The sequence below is a fragment of the Belonocnema kinseyi genome, chromosome 3 (genome assembly GCF_010883055.1).
Source record: "Belonocnema kinseyi isolate 2016_QV_RU_SX_M_011 chromosome 3, B_treatae_v1, whole genome shotgun sequence".
Lineage (NCBI taxonomy): Eukaryota > Metazoa > Arthropoda > Insecta > Hymenoptera > Cynipidae > Belonocnema > Belonocnema kinseyi.
The window spans coordinates 96,019,679-96,043,063 of record NC_046659.1 but is presented as its reverse complement, the minus strand read 5'-3'; the positions used below and the strand labels follow the sequence as shown (position 1 = coordinate 96,043,063).

Below are 23,385 nucleotides of genomic sequence, written 5' to 3'. Positions count from 1 at the left end.
CACATAGCTAGAAGGTTAAGTCATTCAAAAAAAAATGTATTTCAAAGAAATACACAATAATAAAAATAAGTTTTATTGGAGCTTGTTTAAAGTACAATTGTCGCCTTCTTAGATTATAAATCTTCCAGGAAAAAATTTTCCATTTTTAAGCATAGTTTTTTAAAATACAGTTCTCACTAATTACTAGTTTTCCAAGACGACTCTGAAACCGTTCAAAAAATGTAAGCGTCTAAATGATTCAATCTCAAATTTTATTCAAATACAGTTTCAGTCTCAAATATTCCATTTTCAAACCATTAAAATAAAAAATTTATTTATTAGAAAAAAGAATAATTATTTAATTAATTAGTAGCAATATTTGACTGTGTATATAAAACGAGCAAATATAAGTCAAATGTTTCAAACTGGATATTTTTAAATAGAAAGCCTTGATTCATCAAAATGCCAAAGAGATGAGAACTTTCAACTTCGCTATTTTAATTGTTTTGACTTTGAAAATTTTTCATTTTTAAGTAAAATAATAAAATTTTGATGTAAAATTTAGTAGCCGATTTACTAAAAAACTTAGCAATTTAGAAAAACAATTTTTGACAAACTGGTACATTTTTAATTTTTGTTTTTAAATAAATGTTCAGAGTTACAAAGACGCTTGAAATCGAAGTTATGTTTTTCCTCTTTACAGCAGCTATCCACTTATTTCTTTGTAGTATTTTATGTGATGCTTTATGAAATTTATAAAATTTGCAATCCTTCGTTTTACCATTATTCTTACAATTCACAACACAACATGTATAATTCCACATACTGCCTACTGAAATGCATATAACATGTAATCAAAACACACGCCCGCTAAACTCATTACTCGCCACCCCGCGCGCTGGCATCGTTTCGTCTATCCCCTCCAATCGGCGGCTCACGGCGAATAATCATGATTTTCAAACTAATGTGAAGAATTCCTGAAAATAAAATCAAGAATCTAACGACCAAATTCGGACAAACACTATCAAATCTTCCCATTGCAATTTGAAAAAGAAAAACAAACTTCTGTCTCCTAAAAAAGAAAAGAATCTTCCCTCCTTGTGGCCAGAAATAAAAAAGATTTATTTTATTTTCAGGAATTCTTCACATTAACTTGATTACGTAGGTCGAAAAGATTGCAAAACCGGAAAAACCTAGAAAGACGACCATACCTACTCGAAGGTTTTTGGTGTACTGAATCCAAATCTGGCCTCAGAAATGTTCCGTCACCCTAGGTTAGGATATCTCGGATTTGGATTCAGTACACCAAAAATCTTCAGGTAGGTATGGTCGTCTTTCTAGGTTTTTTTCTTGGTCAGTCTGTGTTATTGGACGTTAAATAGGATGTTAAATTGGATTTTAATCTCATTTAAATACCTGAAATTTTCATGATTTTCAATTAATTTTCATACAAACTTTTCTCGTAAAATACCCATCAAAGATAGATTGCAGATGATTAAGCCAGATTTTCAGAAAAATGATGAAAATAAAATTATTGGTGTAATACTAAAATTTTATTCCTGGTTGAGAAATTATTGATGTGTACATATATTATTAAAAGTTAACACAAAATCTAGAATATTGTTATTTTCACATTGGTTAAATTAAGGGAGTGAGATTTTTTAAATTGGTTGATTTCTATAATATAGTTTAATAAATTTACATAATTAAAACATTGTATTGGCCCACTCAATATTTCTATGCTTTAAAAATCGGTATTTTAACAAGATTTAAAAATATGATGCGCACGTGTGCGTCGTATTATTCTATCACTGTGAGGGACAGATTGTTATCTGGGATAAATTGATTTTATAGTTTTTTATAGTATTTAATTTCAGTTTCTTTCATAAAATCTTAAAGAAAAAGTTTAATATGTAAAATAATCCTATGCACATCATTTTCTAGGCGTTAAAAATCATTTAAAATATTTTTACAATCTGTAGCAAATATTTCACTTCTTTCAAAATAGTTGGAAAATATTTGTAAAGCGGAACAATGTTTTTAATAGTAAAAGGGTTTTCCTGTAAATGTTTAGAACAGAACAAAAAATTTTACAAAGAGTAAATGTGAGAAACAAAAGTGAAATCAACATTGTGACCAATAATCTATCAGCAGCAACTTATCAGCGAATAAACGACTGTTAATCAACCATGACTTCTTCGTTAATAAGTGGCTCTTAATAAAAGTTCCCCTCTTCAATTTTGGGGCTCTTCGGCATTTAGCCTCTTCATTCTTCGGGCAACTGCTTAGTTAGTAAAATAATTAAAAACAATGCTAATCGGGAAAAAGTTTCTACCAAAAATCTAGGAAAAGAAATATCTTTCTATAAATTCGAAGATTTTAATTCGAATGCTACCGTCCTACTTAAAAGTATTAAAATTCGCAATAGAATAAGGTACCTGCCTCTCTAGTTGTATATAAAAAAATGAAAAAAACACTCCGCGATTCTCATGCTCAAAGGAACCTAAACCTAGGAATCCGTCCCGGGACGCGTCCATCACCTGAAATTGAAGCCGCAATAGGGCATTTTCTTATTCACTTGTTAACACGCACAACCCCTGAAATCGTACACCGTTTATTTTATATCGCCGAGAATTAACGGAATTTAAAATATACATAACAAATAATAATTTTTTAAATTACTTTTAAAAGTAATAAAACTTATATGCAAAATTCACATAAAAAAATCACACACTTTGTAGATTTGGCGCCTGATAAAAACAAAACGGTGCCCGTTGAAAATAAAATAATGAAAACATCCTATAAACTGAAATAGTAAGTTTTAAATTTTAACTCTATATATTTCATTCAAAATAAAAATGTCAACTCTAGACCCATAATTTTTACTAAATTTAAAAGCAAGAAGTACAAATTTCTTTCAGTTTTCATTTACTTTATGAAAATGTATTAATCAAATGATACTAAACTGGTAAAAACTATAATAATAATTTACAAAGACAATTAACCTAAGGAGTTCTTAGCATTGAAAACACTGCAAATATCATTATAATATTATAATTATGAAAATATCTCAGCTACCCTGAAAATTCATTATCCATCAATTTAAATTGTTTATTTTCAATGTTATTTTTTACGATTAAAACCAAAGATAGTTATCTTAGCATTAAATGGATCTAATAAAATTTGTAAATAAAATGTTAATTTAGCTTGTGCTGTTTTTCCAAAAATTTCATTCTTCATGACAAAGCTTGTGTCGCATGAAAAAAACTTGTTTTAAATTTTATTTTTTACGATTAAAGCAACAACTGCGCGTTCCCTGAAAAACGATTAACAAATTTCTAGATCTTTTTTGGGTGTTCAACTTTGATCAATTAATATTGTTGTACTTTGTATCGCTTTTCGTATTTTCGATTTTTTAAGAGAATTCTATTTTCGTTTTTCTTTCTTGTTTTTTAATTTTGTAAATCCTATAACTCTGCTAATTTTCTTTTCATTGATAAAAATCGTAAGGATAAATTGTTTGATTAATTGCTTTTAAATCTTTGAAAAATGGTCTCAGAAATTTCGAAAATGTTCTAACTTTGTGAATTTGTATCTAAAATAGCTGATTATTGAACTTGAATTTCTTTTAGCCCCTGAAACTGTGTGCCAAGTTTCAAGCTAATCCGATTTGTCTTTCGAAAGTTATCAGGTTACAGACGAGAAGTACAAAAAGGACATACAGACATCGTAAAACCTATTTTTTTCGGATTTAGATGGTCTCGAAACGTGGAGATTTAGAAAAATCCGCGATAGTCAGCTTTCACTTAAGGCTAGTACCTTCTCATTATTATAAGAATGTAATAATTTTCAAAAATGGCTCAATGGATTTTTTTTCTTCTTAAAATGTTCGTCATATTATAAACTAACATAACCACTCCAAAAATTTTAAAGTTGGTTTAGCTCCACCGTGTATTTCAATTTATGCAACCAAAATCAATAAAAATATATTTTAAATTATGTGGAGAAAAAGTACCTAAATGAGAATAAAATTTATGGCCATACCGATATTTTAAAGTAAGGGAAATGTAGAAAAGCCAACGAAATGAAATATAAATTCAAGTAAATATTTATGAAAATGATTTTAAAAAAGAACTTTAGTCAAAAATGTAAGAACAAAACACTGTAAAAATAAAATTAAATCAAATGTCTCGCGAATTCCACGAGCTGGTTGCCCAATACATAACTTTCTTATTCTTACACTCAGAAAACGATTTATTTGAATCAACAATATTTTTGTTGGTTCAACCATAGAATATATGATTATTATATGTACAAAGAAAGATTTAAAAAATCAAAATCAATTTTTCGTTTGCTTCAACAAAATCTTTTGGTAGATGGAGGATTTCACTGATTCAACAAAAAACATTTGTTGGATTAATAACATGTTTTGTTGAATCAATACAAATTTGTTTGACTGAACCAAATGTTCATACATATGCATGAAAACAATTTTATCGACAAAAAAACTGCTTCAACTTGCACTTACCAAATCCTCAGAATGGAAAACCACAATCGACATCTAGAAAAAGTTAGAAAGGTCCTCTAGAAAAGATTTTTGAATGCAAAGTCACGCAAAAATCCAGCTTCCCGCCCGAATAACGAATCACGAAATTACCAAGGGAAAGCACTATAGACATTTTTACGCACGTATAAATGCATTAAAAACAATAAAGTATCTTCAAATATCATTATAATTCAAAATTTGTCGCTTGAAATCCGAAATTAATCCAATTTTAGAGTAGAAAGACAAAGTGAATCGGCCACTTTCACTGCATCAACTTGGCGAAATCAGCTGTCTAACCTCTGAATTCAAACCTCGAAAATAACAAAAAATTCACTTTGATTTTCCGAACTTTTTGTAAAATCATAATCATAAGTAATTCGGACATTAAAATCCATACGAATTTGGATTGAATAAGACGAAAACCATTTTTTTTTCTAAAATCTCCGAAATCACCGAGCTCAACGCGAAGCTTTTGATTCTAAGAATGGACGTTGTCAACTGATTCTGACAACCCAGCCCGCCAACCGACACGTTGAAATTCGAAAACGAATGTTCAATTTTGGATTATTTTATTTCTCTGCAAATATTCACTTGAAACTTTATATTTTGAGAGAGAAATGCCTGCGATTGATCAAGAAGTTAGCGAGTATCATTATTTGTAGACATAATTAACCAACTATTGAAAATAAATAAAAATAAATCAGTTGGCAGTATGGCATGAAGCATGCGCATCATCTCGAAATACCGCGGGAGAAAACCTCTATTGTTTCGAGAATTTAAATTTAAATTCTAATTCATTTATTGAGAGAATCGAATAATTAAATGAAATATTTTCAGATTAGAAAAAACTAAACTATTTATATTTTCTGTGGAATTTTCCATTTCTTTTCCCTGGTTGGAGAAAACCAGCTTGATTAGAAAAATTAAATTTTAAAAATCAAGTTTTAATAATTATTGTTTATTAATATTGCAGTTTTTTACAGAAAAGACATAGATTGCGTAATTATACGGAACTAATAATAGGGTATCTATTTTTTATATTTTACATAATTAATATAATTATATTGTATGAGAGAAATCAATTGCAATAGCACTTTAAGTTGTGCCTATAATTCTGTTACAAATTTTGAAAATAAGAAAATAATGATCAAATACAGTTATTTGTTAAAAGAATGGTGTCAGTTTTTCCCAAATTTGTAAAAAGGGACAGTAAGACGAAATTCAATAGCAAAAAATATTGTTAAAATATTTTTTTTTCACTTTTAAAATGTTTTTATTGAAGATCATTTTTTAAATTTAAATTGACATCAGTATTATTATTCTGAATTTTAAAATCATAGAAAAAACTACTTCTTTCAGAAATCTGATTTTTCGCACAACTAGATTAAAAAAATTTAACTTTAAATTGTCTAAAGTTGATTCGATTTGAAAACGTTAAGTGTTTAACTTTTGGCATTTGCAGAGATTCACATAAAATGTACTTCATTTGGAAAATTCAAGCATATTTCGAGCTTCAAATAATGTAAAATCAACGCTTCTAAGTTGGAAAACTCTAAAGTTTTCTTTTATCAAACTTCAATTTGGAAGCTTTCAGTCTTAAATTATTTAAATTAAACTCTGAGATAGCTTTTAAAAATTAAAAATTTTAATATTCCTAAAATAGTAGAAATATACACAAATAAAGAAGAACATTTACTTCTTATTTTCAAAGTACACATATCAATGAATGAAATTGATTTTCTCATTTGTCGTGTCAAGGTCTGAAAATTTCTTGTAAAATCCATCCGTGTTTGGATTAAGAGCATTGCAGGCACCGCAGGTGAATTCTTGAATAAAATTGGGATAGAAAAGCAAAACGTGTTCTTGGGTCCAGTGTATAAATATTTGAAATTCCGATAACAGTACGTCTACAGATTTCTCGTCCAGCCTCACCCTTAAAAATAAATGACACAACAGTTTAATAATCTTGAGAATGTTTACAAATAATTCATTAATTTTAAATAATTTTCTGGCTTTAGTCTTACCATTTCGATCCTTGAGAAACAAATTGGAAGTTCCTCTCGATATGTAAAATTGATGTATAGTTGTACAAAGCACCTCCTTTTTTAAAAGACGTAATATTTAAACTATCTGACTCATCGTTTAAAATTAAAGTGACATCAGATCCAGTATTAATTGCTGACAAAGAAAGTCTGGGATTCTCATCATAACAATGCCCGAGAACTAACATTTCGTGATTTTTTTCAAGCGGTATGCTGATGTTGTGAGAAGAGCTGACACTATTCGTTGATAAGATGCAAGTACCTTCAAAAAAGAAGAAAATTGATTAATTTCATTTTTCAGAGTGGCCGCAAATTTAATTTTCAAAATTCCTCTACCTTTCCTTGATGTTTCCCTGACCATTAATGTTCAAAGACCAGAATTTTAATCTTGTAACATTTTTAACATAAAATCTTCTATAAATGGCATAAAACGACCTCAAATTATACTTTCCAAATTTGTAATTAATTTTTTTTTATTTGAACCAAAAAAGATTAATTTTCTGCTATGAAAAATGAATTTTGAATTTTTTTAACACATTTTCAACAAAAAAGTTGAATTTTTGACAAAAAAAGATGAATTTTTAACCAAATAGTTTAATTTTTCACAAAATAATTAAATTTTCAATCCAAAAGGACGAATTTTCTGCCAAAATAGACAAGTTTTCAACATAAAAGTTTAATGTTCTATATTATTTGATACATAAAAAAAGAACAAAATATCAGCAAATTAGTTAATATTTCAACCAAAGAGTTGATCTTTCAACAAAGTAATTACATTTTCAACAAAAAAGTAGAATTTTATACCAAATGGTGTAATTTTCAACCTACATAAATGAATTATTACCAAAAAGACGAATTTGCAACGAGCAAGACTAATTTTCTAAAAAATTAATGAAATTTCAACAAAACACATGAATTTTTAAACATGTAGTTGAATTTACAACAAAATGTTGAATTTTCAACTAAATAGAAAAATACGAGTACATGTTTAACCAAGCTGTTTTACTTTTAATCGAGAAGTTTGATTTTCTAACCAAAAAGAAGAATTTTCAACAAAAAAGTTAATTTCCAACCAAACAGTTGGACATTTAACCAAAGAAAGAGGATTTTCAATCAAGAACATTTTTTTCTACCAAAAAACAAGAATTTTCAACTAAAAAGGATAATTTTGTAGTAATCACTGGAAAATTTGCATTTGAAATAAAAAAAATAATTAAAAAAAAATTGCAACAAAGTCTTCAAATTTTTAATCAACGAAATAAATTTTCAACTAAAATTATTAATCATTAACTGAAATAGTTAAATTTTCAGTTAAAAAAATGTTTTCCCGAAAAAAAAACGAATTTTCAAAAAAGATATAAATTTTTGAATAAAATTAGTAATTATCAACGAATATGTTAATATTTAATGTTTTCAACCAAAAAGGATTTTAAGTTTAAATAAAAAAATAGTTAAATTCAACCAAGAGACGATATTTCATGCAGAACAGTTGAATCCTTCAAGAAAGAAGGTTCATTTTTAAGCAGAAAGTTTCATTTTTAACTAGAAAAGATGAAATTTATATCAAACAAGATAAATTTTCAAACCAAAAAGACAAATTAAACAAAAATAGTTACATTTTCAACAACAAAATATGAACTTTCAACAAAAAATTGATTTCCTACCAAAATAGTTTAATTATCAACGCAAAAAGAGGGATTTTGAACAAAATAGTTCAAATAGTTGAAATTTCAACAAAATAAATGATTTTTTAACCCAGAAAAAGGAATTTTTAATCAATCAGTTGAATTTTAAACGAAAAAGGTGAATTTTTAACAAAATTGTTGAATTTACAACAGATAATTACAAGTTTTAATAAAAATTATAATTGTCAGGACAAAGGAGCTGAGAAAAAAATATATAAGGCAAATAAATTACTAACAAGAAATTTGAATCAGGGTGGCCATAAACTTGATTTTAAAAATTCTCTAACTTTTCTCGGACCAATTTTTCATTTCCCTGGCCAAAAATATTCAAAAACCATAATTTCAATCTTGTAACATTTTTAACTTAGAATCATTAATAAACGGAATAAAATAATATAAAGTAATATAAAATAAAAATTTCAAAATTATTATCTTTAACGCGTATTTAAAGTGCCTCTTATTGAAATGGCCCTACTTTCATAAGATTTTTTTTATTTCTAAAATGCTTGAACTTTTCCCTCACTTTCCCTGACCAATAAAATTCCCTGAATTTTTCCTGATTTCCCGGTTTGCTGTGACCTACGACCACCTTGTTTTTGGAACCAAACGAACCAAAAGAGACTGAAAAAACTTTAAATTTCTACATTACTTTTTAAAAAAAAGAACATCTTACTGAAAAGAGCTCGAAGCAAAGGATTATCCGTGAATTTGTGAAGCCTTGTTCTCACCAAAAAGTAATCAACAATATCAGGATCGTATTCTATATCAATTTTGTCGTTATTCAATAGCAATTCTCCTTCGTTAGCTTCAGCAGGGAATTTTGCTTTTATAGTAAATTCATTCATATCATTCAAATCCAAACTGCTACTATTTCCTCCGATGAGATCATAAAAGGCTCGCATCCGCCATCCTACCTTTAATAAATTTTGTGGTAACTGAAAAAAGATTGTTTGACGTAATATCTCACGTTAGCGAGATTTTTAAACCAGTTCGAGCCAAGGGTGAAGAGTTCGCAAGTAAATTTAGAAAAATCTTTAAGAAGAAATACATTTAACAGTATAAATATTTAAATAAAAATGTAAGACTCACATTTTCAAATTTAACGTTAGCCTGATAATTTCTCAGAGTCGACAATTGTCTGGACGTTTCGTAACAGGCTTGGGTGTAAGGAACGAAAGCTTTTCCTTCTGTCTCTTTTCGACAAACATTGTATGGCCATTTATCTTCCAAACTAGAGAAAGCTTGTTCGCGACTAACTTCTCCTGATAATTTTATTAATAAGGATGATCCACTGCATTTTCCTTTTGCTGAATCTGCGAGACCCCAGACTAAATTCATTTTAACTGAAGATGGATCGCTTGCTTTTGTGCTTAGGAAATTCCATTCCCATGGGACTTCTCTTTCTCCTTCAAAGCAAAACTACAATTTGTGTGTACATTAAATTGTGTATATTTTGAAGAGATATTTTAGGATAAAAAAAATTGAGTGAAATTACCTTCAGAACTTTTTGGCCAGGTGCTGTTTTACTGGCTTTTATTTTGAGCGAATCGGAAATCCAACTCGTTATTTCGTAGAATATTGCCAAGTTCCATTGGTCAAGAACTTCCGAGGAAGTTAAATCTTTGTGTTTTAAAGATACCAAGTGGTACTTATCACTTTTTGAATATTCAAGTTTCACCTGGAGTTGTAGATTATTATTTATTCATTTCATATTAATCAGATTTTAAAAATTATTATAAATCCAAAATTTAAATTAAAACATTGAAAATGTTACCTCAGTAGAGTGAGAACTGATTGGCTCAATGTGTGCTACAACGCCGCAACTACCTCTCGGAGGGACATATGTAAAGTAATCGACATAATGAATTCCCATTAATATGAATTCAATAACTGGCCAGTTTCTAAAATGAAAACAAAATGAAAATTTGAGGAGTTGAACACTCTTGAAATCTGGTGTAAAAACCTGTGTAAGGTCATTGCATTTTTTTAAATTTAAAAAATTTTTGTGAAATATTTGGAAACTATGTGACAACTCTTGTTAGAAAAGTTTAAAATCTTTAAAATATTTCTGAAAAATTTGTAAAATTGCTGTGACATCTTTAAAATGTTTAAATCTGGTGTCCAAGCCTTCGCAAGACTATTGAAATCTTCAAAATTGTTGTGATCTTTGAAGTTTTGGTCATATCTTTTAAAGAACTCTGAAATATTTGAAATCTTTAAAAACTTTTTGAAATCATTTGAAGTATTTTAAAATCTTTGAAATATTTGTGAAATCGCTGTGAAATCTTTTAAATATGATATCCAAGCCTTCATATGACCATTGAAATCTTTAAAAAACTGTTATAATCTTTGAAATTTTTGTCAGATCTTTTAAAGCTTTCTGAAAGCTTTGAAAACGTTGTGAAATCGATAAAATCTTTAAATCTGGTGTACAAGGCTCCGTAAGATCATTGAAATCTGTTCTAAATTATTGAAATTTTCGAAATTCTGTAGAAATCTTTAGAAGCTTTCTGTAATGTTTTAAATCTTTCTGAAATTTTCATGAAATCTTCATGAAATATTTTAAAATATTTAAAAATATTTTTGAAAACTTTGAAAACTTCATAAGACCAATGAAGTCTTTTAACATTTTTGTAATCTTTGAAATTTTTTATAAATCTTTTAAAGCTTTCTGAAATCTTTAAAAACTTTGTGAAATCTTTTCGAATATTTTAAAATGTTTTAAATATTTGTTAAAGCGTTGTGAAATATTGAAATATGGTGTCTGCTTTCGTAAGACTATTAAATTTTTTCACATTTTTTTAATTCATTGACATTTTGGTGAAATTTTTTAAATCTTTTGAAGTGTCTCAAATCTTTGAAAACTTTGTGAAATCTTTAAAATCTAGAAATCTGGTGTACAAACCTCCATAAGACCATTGGAATATTTTCTAAGTTTTTAAATTTTTGAAATTTTGTAGAAACTTTTTGAAGCTTTCTGTAATTTTTGAAATCTTTAAAATCTTTTAAAGCTTTGTGAAATCTTTTAGGATATTTTGAAATATTTTTTGAAATATTTGATGTCATGAAATCTAGTGTATAAGCCTTCGTAAGACCATTGAAATATTTTTATATTGTTTCAAATTTTTGAAATTTTAGTGGAATCTTTAAAACGTTTGTGAAATTTATGAAATCTTTTAAAACTTTTCAAGTCTCTAAAATCTTTAAAAACTGTGTGAAATCATTTAGAATAATTTTAAATCTTTAAAATATTTGTAAAACATTTGAAATTTAAAAAATTTGAAATCTTGTGTACAAGCCTTCGTAAGATGATTATTAATTTTTCCAAATTTGTTACCAAAATTTGTGAAACATTCGCAATCTTTTTGAAATCATTGTTAAATACTTTGAAATCTTGAAATATGATGGACACTCAAAAGTTGCTAAAGATTTTAATTTTACATTGATAAAAAAGAGACATTCGAACTTTAAATGTAAATATTAATATACTCACTGGTAATTGCTGCGATGAGAAAGCATAACATTTCGAAATATATTCTCCTTCGAAATAATTTTTTCACAATCGAAAATTTTAACTCTCAAATGACCTCCGAGTTCAGGAACATTTGACTCGTACAAGGTTTTCGTCTACATGGAATGTCTGTTATATTTAGAAAAAATGACAAAAACTCGATAAACTAGATCGTTAAAATAGAATGTTCAAATTACCTTCATTGGTTCCGTTGGATTTTTGTTAACTGTGTATTGCGTTATGCATTTAGGACAAATGGTTTTTAATTTTTCATTCACTCTCGAACCTCTAATGGTCGTAATTGTTCGCACATGTGCTGTTACTCCCAGTTTTAAACCCTCTAAATTTTAATTAAGGGATTATATTAAAAGCAAAGTAAAAATTAGAAAATTAACAATTAAAAAAATATTTCAATATCAATGGTGTTGAAATCTTAAAAGTGTACAAAAATTATTTAATTACATGAAAATGTGTAATTTTTAAAAATCGTACCTGCTGGAGTGTTGTAGGAAACAAAAAGTTTCTCCTGAAGTCCAAAAGTGACATTTATTGGCAAGTAACCATGAACTGACTGAGCCCGCTGCGCCCCATACCACAAATCTGTTAGAGGATTATAATTTTCAATCACCTGTGTTCCATGAATCGAAGTTCTGCAATAGAAAAATTCAGATTAAAAGTTCTTGAAATTCTTCGTTGTAATTTTTATGCTGTCTAATATTATTACTTTATTTTAAAGATTAAATCGAAGTTGATTAGTTGGATTATTGGAAAATTTCATTTTTTCAAATTTAATCGGAATTAAAATATTTAGAATAACACCCAACGAGGTAGTTAAAAATGTTTAATTTCCGTTTCATTAAAATTTTTTAGAAAATAATAATTTTTCAAATTCATTTTTGCTATGCTAGAATTTCTAAAAACTTTGCTCTAAATATTAAATTAATTTAAAACTGATTAACGTTGATCAATGTCAACTATTTTGAATAATTAAAAATAAAATTATGAGAGAATTTTTATATTATTATAAATATGTTTAGCATTCTATTTCTAAATAAACACATTTTTTCTAACTGACCTAAAAATAACATGATTATTGCGAGAGTTGGGAACGTGCGTGAAATTTCCTCTCATAGAAAATAATGAAGTGGCCGTTGCTGCAATTCTCACATTGGTACCCAAATCAGTGACATGGATAGATTCTATAGTTAATGGTACAGTGACGCGTTGCTGATTAATATGGAATTCCATGTTTTGATAAAGATGGAAAGTACTCTGTTGCAAAGAGTCCAAATCTAAAAAATTTAAATTTAAGAATAAGGAGTTAGGAAAATTTTCTTACATCCTCAAAATCTTTCACAACTCTTTGATAACTTTGTGAAATTTTCGTGAATTTGTTTGAAATTTTTGTGAAATCTTTCAAATCTTTGTTAAAAGTCTTAAAATCGCCTGAACTCTTTTGAAATCTTCGAAATCTTTGTGAAAACTTTGTTAAATTTTTTTCAATCTTTGTGAAATCTGTAAAATCTTTGTAAAACCTACAAGATCTTTGTAAAAAGTTTCAAATCTTTAAGGAATTTCTAAAACCCTTAGAACCTTCGTTATTTTATTAAAAATTTTTAAAAGCTTTTGAAATCTTGAAAGCATTTTTAAATCTTTTGATATCTTTCGAAATTGACTAAAACTTTTTTAAATATTTCAAAATCTTTGTGAAACGTGTGAAATATTTGAAAAATCTTGGGAACATTTCGGAAATATATGAAATATTTGAAAACTTTGCGAAATCTTTCTAGAATCTTTGTGAGATGTTTGAAATCTTGTTTAAGTCTTTGTGAATTATTTAAAACTTTGTAAAATCTTTGAATTTTTTTTAAATCTCTTGAAACTGTCTGAAATTTTTGTTAAATCTCTCAAAATCGTCTCAAACCTTTTAAAATAATCGAAACATTTGTGAAATCTCTGAAATATATGAAACGTTTGTGTATTCTTGAAAAAATTTGTGAAATCTTTGAAAACTATGTGAATTTCTTTGAAATCTTTAAAACATTGTTGAAATCTTGTGGAATCTTTGTGAAATCTATTAAATCTTTCTGAAATCTTTGAAATATTTCTAAAATATTTGTTATTTTCGTGAAATCTTTTTGAAAACTTCGTGAAATCTAACAAACATTTCTAAAATCTTTGAAAACTTTGAAATATTTGTTTAAATCTTCGTGAATTCTTTGAAAACCTAGTGAAATATTTAAAAATTTGTGAAATCATTGAAATCATTGAAATTTTCTGATCTGTTGAAATCTGTTGACATTTTTGTGAAGTCTGTGAAACGTTCCTAAGATCTTTGAAATCTCATTGAAATATTTGAAATTTTCCTGAAATCTTTAAGAACTTTGTTAAATCTTTTTAAATATTTGTGAAATCTATTAAACCTTTCTGAAATCATTGTATAATCCTTGAAATCTTGAAATCTGGCATACGAGTACACTAAAAAGCCAAGTAATCAGCCCCTTGGAATAAGGTAAAAACTTGAGTTTAAATAGAGAAAATAAAAATAAAGAAAAACATAATTAAAATGCCCTAATTGTCATAAGTTTTGAGACTTACATTTAAAGACTTTGACCAAAGATGTTCGATTTAAATGCAAGCACAGCACAGCTTTTTCTTGAACTCTGGCAATTATTTCAAAATGAGCTGGATTGATACTTTTCTCATTTATTTTAAATTGTTTCAAAATATCCTCGACTCGAGTCGGATTGTCCAGATAAGTTGTCATTGTGTGCAAAAACCCTTCTGCTTTTATATACAACTGCAAATTTAAAAATAAAAAAGTTTGGTTCAAAATCATATTATTTGCTGAAAAATTTCTTTTGCCTTCGTTCGAAAAAAACTCACCGAAACATGATTCAGATTAATTCCACTCCCATGATTATTTAGAGTAACGTAAGCTACTTCCGGAATATTAGTGAGAGGATTAGCAATTATAATTCCGTGAATCATGGCCCCAAAGTGTCTATAAGTATCCTGATAATCAAAAAGATAATTTCCAGTGATAATGAATTCATTTTTCGACGACTTATGAAGCATTCGAGTAAACTGTGCAGCCAATCCTCCTCTGAAAACAAAATTATTACTGAAATCGTTCAAGAAAATAATTTAAAGAGAACATATTGAACAATTTGGAAAACAGTTTTTAACATACATGTGGACATAGCAAGGAAAATTCGTTCGCTCCATCGATTTCAGAGTTGTATAGAAGAAATTGTAAAGGTGCAAATCTGGTTCTCCTTTCATGTACCAAAAAAGGGAAATTAATCGACTCGGAGATGGATTTGAAACTATAAGCAATGTTAAAGCTGCAATTCTCAATTCCAAATGCTCGGTTCGATTTATCAAAATAGGCCAGTAAACCGGATAAATCTGTCAAGAAATTTCTATTTGAAAATTTGGAATTCTGTTTATAAAATAATATAAAATTAAGGTATATTTATGATTAGTTCAATTTGAATTTTGATTTCAATTTACCACATCAGGCCTTAAGGGTGCAGTTGGCAAAGAAGCCCAGGCTGCTAAAACTCGAAGATGTCTAGACTCTGAATTAGTTCCACTTGCAATTGGCTCTAAAAATTCTACAACTCTTCCTAATTGAATATTCGCTAAACCTTCCAACCAAACCATCTTTTTTTCATACAACGGACTCTCTGAAATACAAATAGTTGTTCGAATTGGATTAATTATTTCGTGCTAACTTCAATGCGTCTCAACTTTAAATGTATACCATTATCAAACTAATAATGTTAAGTATAACACCTTCGAGAATCACAATTTTAAGCTAAAAGCTTATTCGAAAAATATAAATGAAAAATCCGAAGTCATGAAAAGTGAAAATTTTAAATTGAATAGTTTCTAGTTTAAAAAAATGTTAAAATGAGTCAAATTAAGTCAGAGTCCGATTTGACATTTTGAGCATTTAAAATGAAACAATTGTTCGATGTTAAAAAATAAAAATGTTTATAATGTTTTCTTACTTTTTTAAATTAGAAAAAACGACGAATTAAAAAAAATACTATTTAAATGTCTCTGACTGCAAAAACGGTGTACCAACGGAAAATACTTAAAAAATATACAATCGAATTACGGACAATCAATAAAATTATTGATTTTCAAAAATAATCATAGGATGAAATTAATTACCAGTAAATTTGTCAAGATAGAGTCTCACATAATCATCCAGCATTTCGTAAGGACAATACGAGAGACATGTTTTGTAAATCAACGTCCCATAAGTAAGAATTCCAGTATTTTGAACCTCCACTGCAATTTTGTCAGGAAAATTCAACAAGGGCTGTAAAGTGACCAGTAATTGTATTTCTGGTTTTCTGATATGAAATGGAAGATGGGTTAAAAGTTGAATAGAAGTGATATCAGACACTTTTTTCTGTTGAATTAAATCCAGAACGAATAGGGCAGCTTCCGAACTTCCGATTTGAGGCAGAGCTTCCAAAAAAATATTCCTGAAAATATTGTTCAGTCATATCATTTTTAATCGATGTAAATTTTATTCAAGATAATATTTATTTTAAATTATTCGTACCTTACAGTTTCGTCTTTATAGCTCGTTCCTGAAATACTGTTGTAAACTATTTGCAAATCTTCTCGGTTTAAAGATTCCAGATAGTAAAGAAGGACAGATATTGTTGTATTGTGCAAATTATTGATTTCTGTATCTAAGCCGGGATTTTCGAGACGTTGGCTTAGACGATCGAGGAGAACTGCTATCTGTTTGAAGGTTTCATTGAAATTTTAGAAAGTTTAATAATTTTGTACTTTAATTATTTAATACTTCAAAATTTAATTTTCAAAGATCCCTCCCTCCTTTCTACTAAGTAAGTAATATTTTAATAATCTTCAGTAATATAAAAATGTAGTTATCACTCTAAACAGAAAATTATTTAATTTATTATTGAATAATTTGAAATTTTCAGTTAATATTTAATATTTTAAAAATGAATAAAATCCTTACAGTTTCAAATACAGTTTCTTTTTCGAGAGCTCCTCGACCTTGAGTTAAATCAGTCCCAGGAAGTTCGTGCTGAAGATTTTTTATTTGCATTGGATCACTTTTTAATTCATTTGACGCAGAGATGTTCTTGACAGACAAAATTTGAAAATGCTGCCTGAAAAAATAATTCTTATTTTATAGTGAACAATTACAGCTATACAACTAAATCGCTTAATATTTAAATATCTATGCAATATACTTAAGTAAAAATATTAGCTAGAGTTTAAAAATTAGAATACCAAAACCTCGGAATAATTCTTCTTTTCAATCAATGTGTATTTAATTCTACCATGAATTTTCCTTAAACTTACTGAGTGAAAATATATTGAGCTTCTCCAAGGCTTTGAAATGGTTGAACATAAATTCCTCCAGTTGCGTTGACGAATGAAATGGTAACTTCACTGTCATTTGAAAATACTCTGTAAAGTCTTTCGCTTGATTTTAGAAGGGGATTCTGTAAAAAGATGATTTTAAAGAAATTTTGATAAAGATTTGTCAATAATGGGTAAAATAGGTTTAAATTAAATATACCTGATCATTGTTTGGACATTGCATTTGTGGAACATTGCTCCACGTTCTGTGTGGATGTCCTCGACATGTTCGAGGGTCCACTGTTTTTCTAATCAATTTTTCAGTGGATGATTCATTTGTAACTACGCACTCAATTGAACAATGACCATAGTGATTTACCTAATTTAAAAATTACGAAAATTTGTTTATTTATTTTGTTTTCATGGAGAGCATATAAAAATTGCGAATTTGAATATTTATATCTTTTTTGTGATTATAATTTAAAGGATTTTTCCCAACGAAAATGGAACTTTATCTTTCAGTAAATTCAAGATACAAGGAAAATTCTTCAGAAAATAGAGAAGTGATGAAATTTGTGGGATTGCAATGACTTGAAATTTGTCCAACCCTTTAAATATTACAATCCCAGAGTGGTGAAAATTATTATCAAACATCTTTGACATTGACTATCTTACAGTTGATCCTATTCTGAAATTAATAAAGTAATAATAAAATAATGATAAAGTGAAATTTACAAAAATTTCACCTCATTTGAATTGAACGCCATTTGCCTTTCCAGATTGCTCAAATCCAATTGAAAAACACCAGCAATTCCTCTTTTAATATTTGTAGCCCAGACTTGTTCTGCTTCAACGCTAAAATTGTCGATAAGACCCATTTTGTATTCAACCTTAAAAGGTTTCAACAGTTCCTTAATACTGCCATTAATGTCCACGTTTTCTCCTTTTTTGTCATTTGGTCCATTCCATGAGTTTGTTTTTATTGATTGTAACTGAATAAAATGTTCAATTTACTGAATAAACTGAACAGAAAATTTTGAATAAAAAATAATTGCAATGCATTTTTACCTGCATAAATGTTGAATTTTCCCCAGCCTTAATGGACAAGATTCCTTCGAAACCCCATGAAGATGAGGCCCTTGAGGGCAAAAGAACTCCCGTATTCGAAATTGCCTCATAAGAATAAATGTATTCTTTTCCTTTCGTAAATAAACTTTCTGAACGAGTCATACATAGAAAGATAAGAAAAAAGGTAATTCTATGTCCATAGTGTGGCGGCAGAAGCCTGTCAAATAGATCTAAAACAAACAGATAACAACTTCAATATATATATATATATATATAATAAGTAGCAAAAATATATAAAACATTTTGAATTAAGACATCGCCCAGCTTTTAAGTTTAAACTCAAGATAATATTATTAGAATAATTTGAGGGCTTTTGAATTAAATTCTAATCCTTAAAAGAAAATGAAATTATTAGCACCTTTATATAAAGTATGGAGAGGCTTAAAAAAATAAGACGATTTTAGAATGAAGTTAAAAATAAATTAATAATCTTAATTTGAACATGTTTCGACTCGTTTTGGAATTATATGTGTATTAAACGATTAAGAAATTGCAAATTGAATAGCTGACATTTTAAAAAGCATAAAACGCTTTCCTAAACTTCCACTTTCAGCTCGAAATAATTCTTCCGATAGAATTTCCAAAAACACTTCCCACCGATAAACTCAGTTCAATCAAAGATATCTAATATCGTTGGTTCAATTAACAAGAGGAGCTAAAATTAGGAAAAATTAAAAATAAGACTTTAAAAGAAAAAATGTAGGTAAATACCTGGAGATCTCATGGTGAAGAAGACGATTCTTTCCACAACTGAACTGCGTTTACGAAGTCAAGAGATGACCTCCCTGTATCTATCTTATTGAGTCATGTACATATATAAAATTGAAATCTATGAGTCTAATGTTCCGCTCTCAATTACAATCGTAATTTCAGAACTTCTCATTTATTCAATAATTTGTGACAAATCAACTTTCTCCTTTCTCTTTTACTTTTAAATATGTGACTGATAGCTAATATTAAAAAATTTAAATGAAAGATAATGTCCACATCAAATAGACTGAGGCACTTTATGAAATCACCAGGATTAAGATAAGGAGATCTTTGACCCTTTACCTACCAACATGTGCTTCATTATCTGTTTTCCAGGCTGATAAACTAAAACGATTCTCTAAATAACGTTCAAATGCATTTTTGACGCCTTTAAGAAGTGAAGAAGATTTATCGACCAAAATTTAAATCCCAGGAATTCCGATTATTGATACTGATCCATATTGATCGGTTTGATATTAATTTCAAAGTTATAATTTACAGAGATAATTATAAATCTAAGGAAGGAAATTAAATATTATAAATAACACCAGCAAAATTTACTTCCCAGTCCTGTTTATTTTCTATTTGCATAATATTTACATAATAAAATTATTAGGATGACGTTCTAAAGAGTTTACTATTAAAACCTGTAGCGCAAACTGTACAAAATTCTATTATTCTGTTCGTCGACAAAAGTAATGTAGCTTTATTATTTTCTGCGGCATTTACAAGTGTAGTGTCATTTCTTACAAGTCAACCACGAGTTTTTTAAAACTATTTAGAGTCGAGGAAAGTAAAGAGACTTCAGAAAATTCGACCAAGTCGATTCAAGAAGGCTTGATTATTTTCAGAATGGCTTTTGAATATTCCCAGGCTTCACTGTAACACAAAAATAGAGCATGAGTTCGAATTTTACAACTATCAAAAATATTTCTAGACTTTTAACGACAAATCGAAAATTGTATCGACATGTAATAATGTAAAATGTTTAGCATACTGTTGATTGAATTTCTATTTGATACAGAGAAATGTTTCAAAATTTATTTAAAAAATTTAACACTCAAAAGCAAAATTCTGCATTGTAAATAATATATTTTATGTTAGAAAGCATACTTATGGGCTGGATTTGCTTGATCTAAAAGATCACTCAGTTGCTGAATTAAAGCGGCGAACATCTTTAATTGTTCAATCGTTTCTCCTTGCAGCCAGGCTCGAGGGAGAGTACTCATAATCTGTGAATAAAGTTTAATTTTTAAGTAAATTTAGAACTAAAATTATAAAGTTTTCAAGCTGTGAAATCTGCTTATTGCAAAGAATTGAATATAAAAGCTTTTGAGTAGAAGAATCTAAATGTAAGATATTTAAATTGCAGAATCATGATCATTTGGAAATTTTACAATTTTTAGTAATTTGATTTTCAAGTGAAACTACTTTTTAATAGTCAATTTTGAATATTTTTAAATTCTGCAATTAATAAGTTATTCGCAATCTCAATAAATATGAAAAGAAATGGGAGGGGGAGGAATGAATAAAATGAAAAGTGATTCTGGAATGTTTGAATACACAAATCATTTAAGTTTTAAATCATGGATTTAAAAAGGTTTTAATGGCCAAAGGAACCACGAATCAGAAGCTCGACTACTTAAAAAATTTCATTCAATTCTAATTTAGAAATCACAGATAAAACTGAACTCATACCATATTTGCTTTAGAAAGCGCGTCAGTTGGCGGAGATACTCTCAATCCAGCTAAAAGATATCGATTCAAAAGTGATCCCAATGCCAAATTCTTCAGTCGATTGTCTCCTAAAATTCCTTGCCAGCTGAGCAAATTCCTTAGAAGCTTCACCGCCATCGCAAATTGCCTTTGAAAGAACTGATGCTTAGGATCTAAAACTCTGCAAACAGAAAAACAGTTTAGTTTAGTATATCTCGATTGTTGTAAATTAAACTTTTAGAAAGCTGTACTTCGACAACAAATACGTACTGTTTAGGGAAAATTGGAATGAAGACATCATTTTCCACTGCGGATTGGATTTTATCAAAGATCGCATTAAAAAGTGACTGCAACGATTTACTCGTGTCATTCATATTCGGATAGTCTCTTATTAATCGATTGACTGTTCCAACGAGACGAAGCGTTTGGGAAGTGGACATGGGGTCCCAAATCTTCTCGACAATAGCTGTAACACAATTTAAAATAAATTAATGTTTAAGTATTATATTTAAATTTCAAATCAATCGAGAATCAGAAAAAATTTCGACCTTGAAAACCTGTCAATTAGTGATACTTACAAGTTAATTTCGGAATAACAATTTTTTCTATAGAGGATGGAACTAATCGAACATCCGGATCCTTTCTTAGTGACTCTTCAGTTTCCTTGCTGCTCAAAGCGTATACAAGTAACGAACAATACCATTTTGTTCTTTCTAAATCCGTACTTTCCTGTAAGAATTTCATTAAACCGTAGTATACATATTGAATTCATTATTTATCTGTCATATTTAACTGAAATTATAACAAATAACTTTTAAATTTTCAACTTACCATTATGGGATTCCAGGTAACAAGTTGCAATTTTATTAGAGGGGAAATGATTTTCGGTATACACAAGGATACATACGCGTCCGAGTAAGTGTCAAAATCTCTCGATTTCCAAGTTTCAAACCTGGAAAGAATTCCTTTAACAGTGCAAAAATCATCCACTACGTCGGAGAAAACATCCTTGGTTTCGTCATCGATTTCCTCTGTAAGAAATATATATTTTATTAGTATAAAGGAGAGTTCAAAATGCTCTCAAAACGGGGGAAATACAGTGAATTTTCATGAAAATATAAGAATAAATTTTTTTAAATAACGCATTCATGTAGGAATTTTCAAGCCAAAAAGACTAATCTTTTATAAGACTGTTGAATTTTTAACAAAATAATTAAATTATCAGCCAATTAGTACCATTTCTAAGCAAAAGAGATGAATTCAAGGAGAGAAGTATAACAGTAGACTTTTCAACCAAAAAAGATGACTTTTCAATCCAAAAGACGGATTTTCTATTAAAAAAAAAAAGAATCTTTAACAAAACAGTTGAATTATCCATGACAATATAGAAGTTTTTAACAAAATAATGAAATTTTTCACCAAAAGCGATGAATTCTGAAACCAAGATATAATAGTATACTACTCAAATAAAAATAGAGTGAAACTCTTTTATAGCGCCGATTTCGGGGCTGATCTTGAGTGTGAACTAACTCATTGTAGCACGCTCCGCTTTTGTTTGTTCACGCTTGACTGCTTGCCTGAATGACAACCGCAACCCCGCGGCCCCCGCGCAGTTCCTGTTATACCAACCTACAGCGCGGCTTCAATTTTCGGAATGGCCATAAAAGGGAGGGCTATTGAAAAGTTTCACTACAATTAACTTTTAACCTAAACGATCTATTTTTAAGTAAACATTTAAATTTTTAACAAAATAATGAGATTTACCACCAAAAAGTATCATTTTTAACCAAAAAAATATGCATTTTGAACTAAAAATATGATAGTTGTCTTTTGAATTAGAAAAAATGAATTTTCAACCAATAAATGACTTATCTACCCAAGATTAATTCTCAATTCAAAAGGACAGATTTTCTATCAGGCAAAATGAATGTTTAACAAAACAGTTTAGTATTCAACAAAATAATGAATGCATTATTATGCTAATTATTAGTAATTAAACCTATAAATGTAGGTTACCCAATGTGTCACAGGCTTAGAACATGAAAATACCAAACGTATTTTTATCCAATTTAGTGTGCAATTTGCACACTGGAATATCCCTATGTTTGAAAGCGAGCCAATTAAGAATATGCTTAACGTTGATTATTTAATTTTCAATTATTTCAACAAATTAAATTTGTTCAATACATTTTTTTCTCAATTTTTTAAATGAATAATTATCAGTATTTCTTCAGTAAAATATTGACCACCATTGGTTAATCAATGTTACATTGTTGAAACAAATTTCATTTATTCAAATAAATTTTTTTCTAAAATAATATTTTTTTTACAAAAATATTACTGTATTATCGTTAAGTGACAAACATTTATTTTCAATTGATCACCAATCAATAAAGTAATAAATTATTACTTATTTTCAACAACCTTAAATTTGTTTAAACAATATTTTTTCATAAAAGATAGTTAATGAAATTGAAATTAAAATTAAATATACTCCATAAATATTATGGGATAATTAAACTTTCTAACCTCAAAATCTCACAACTAGCATTACGTTCACAAAAAATAATAAATCGTATAAATATAATATTAATGTCTTAATTAACACAATAATTTTTCCAGGTATCTTAGTATTTCTTTTTCAAAAAACAAGAATATTGAAAT

At 28.3% G+C, this 23,385-nt stretch overlaps 2 protein-coding genes across 3 annotated transcripts in view; both read right to left on the bottom strand.

Moving 5' to 3' along the window:
* Window positions 1–5,622: 5,622 nt before the first annotated feature.
* On the bottom strand, window positions 5,623–19,210 carry LOC117169551. 2 transcript variants are annotated; one of them, XM_033355975.1, is made up of 22 exons: window positions 18,967–19,210; window positions 18,196–18,425; window positions 17,874–18,119; window positions 17,348–17,506; window positions 17,128–17,270; window positions 16,778–16,931; window positions 16,349–16,533; window positions 15,949–16,268; window positions 15,280–15,455; window positions 14,957–15,174; window positions 14,650–14,869; window positions 14,362–14,563; window positions 12,839–13,055; window positions 12,256–12,413; window positions 11,961–12,103; window positions 11,746–11,879; window positions 10,027–10,153; window positions 9,748–9,930; window positions 9,342–9,671; window positions 8,926–9,166; window positions 6,550–6,829; window positions 5,623–6,458 (listed from the first exon to the last, which is right to left on the bottom strand). In XM_033355975.1, the coding sequence occupies exons 1-22, from the start codon at window positions 18,977–18,979 to the stop codon at window positions 6,245–6,247; spliced, it is 4,293 nt and encodes a 1,430-aa protein (XP_033211866.1). In that variant the 5' UTR covers window positions 18,980–19,210; the 3' UTR covers window positions 5,623–6,244. The 2 variants fall into 2 exon arrangements, with proteins under 2 accessions (XP_033211866.1, XP_033211865.1); XM_033355974.1 differs by having other exon boundaries at window positions 5,624–6,458; window positions 8,926–9,187; window positions 18,967–19,208.
* A 351-nt stretch (window positions 19,211–19,561) lies between these two features.
* Window positions 19,562–23,385, bottom strand: part of LOC117168837 (PAX3- and PAX7-binding protein 1) — a 16,662-nt gene continuing 12,838 nt past the window's right edge. The window contains exons 11-16 of the mRNA XM_033354690.1: window positions 21,553–21,752; window positions 21,300–21,450; window positions 20,992–21,187; window positions 20,704–20,902; window positions 20,119–20,237; window positions 19,562–19,884 (exon numbers count right to left, since the gene is read on the bottom strand). Coding sequence (XP_033210581.1) covers window positions 19,833–19,884; window positions 20,119–20,237; window positions 20,704–20,902; window positions 20,992–21,187; window positions 21,300–21,450; window positions 21,553–21,752 — 917 coding nt within the window. The 3' untranslated portion in view covers window positions 19,562–19,832. The remainder of the gene's footprint in view (window positions 19,885–20,118; window positions 20,238–20,703; window positions 20,903–20,991; window positions 21,188–21,299; window positions 21,451–21,552; window positions 21,753–23,385) is intronic.

Excerpts from the sequence above, each read along its gene's own strand:
- LOC117169551 (XM_033355974.1), bottom strand. Across the intron at positions 10,154-11,745 it reads TCTCATCGCAGCAATTACCA|AAACTGGCCAGTTATTGAAT; the intron begins GTGAGTATATTA and ends TTTTCATTTTAG. Across the intron at positions 6,830-8,925 it reads TTTGCTTCGAGCTCTTTTCA|GTACTTGCATCTTATCAACG; the intron begins GTAAGATGTTCT and ends TCTTTTTTGAAG.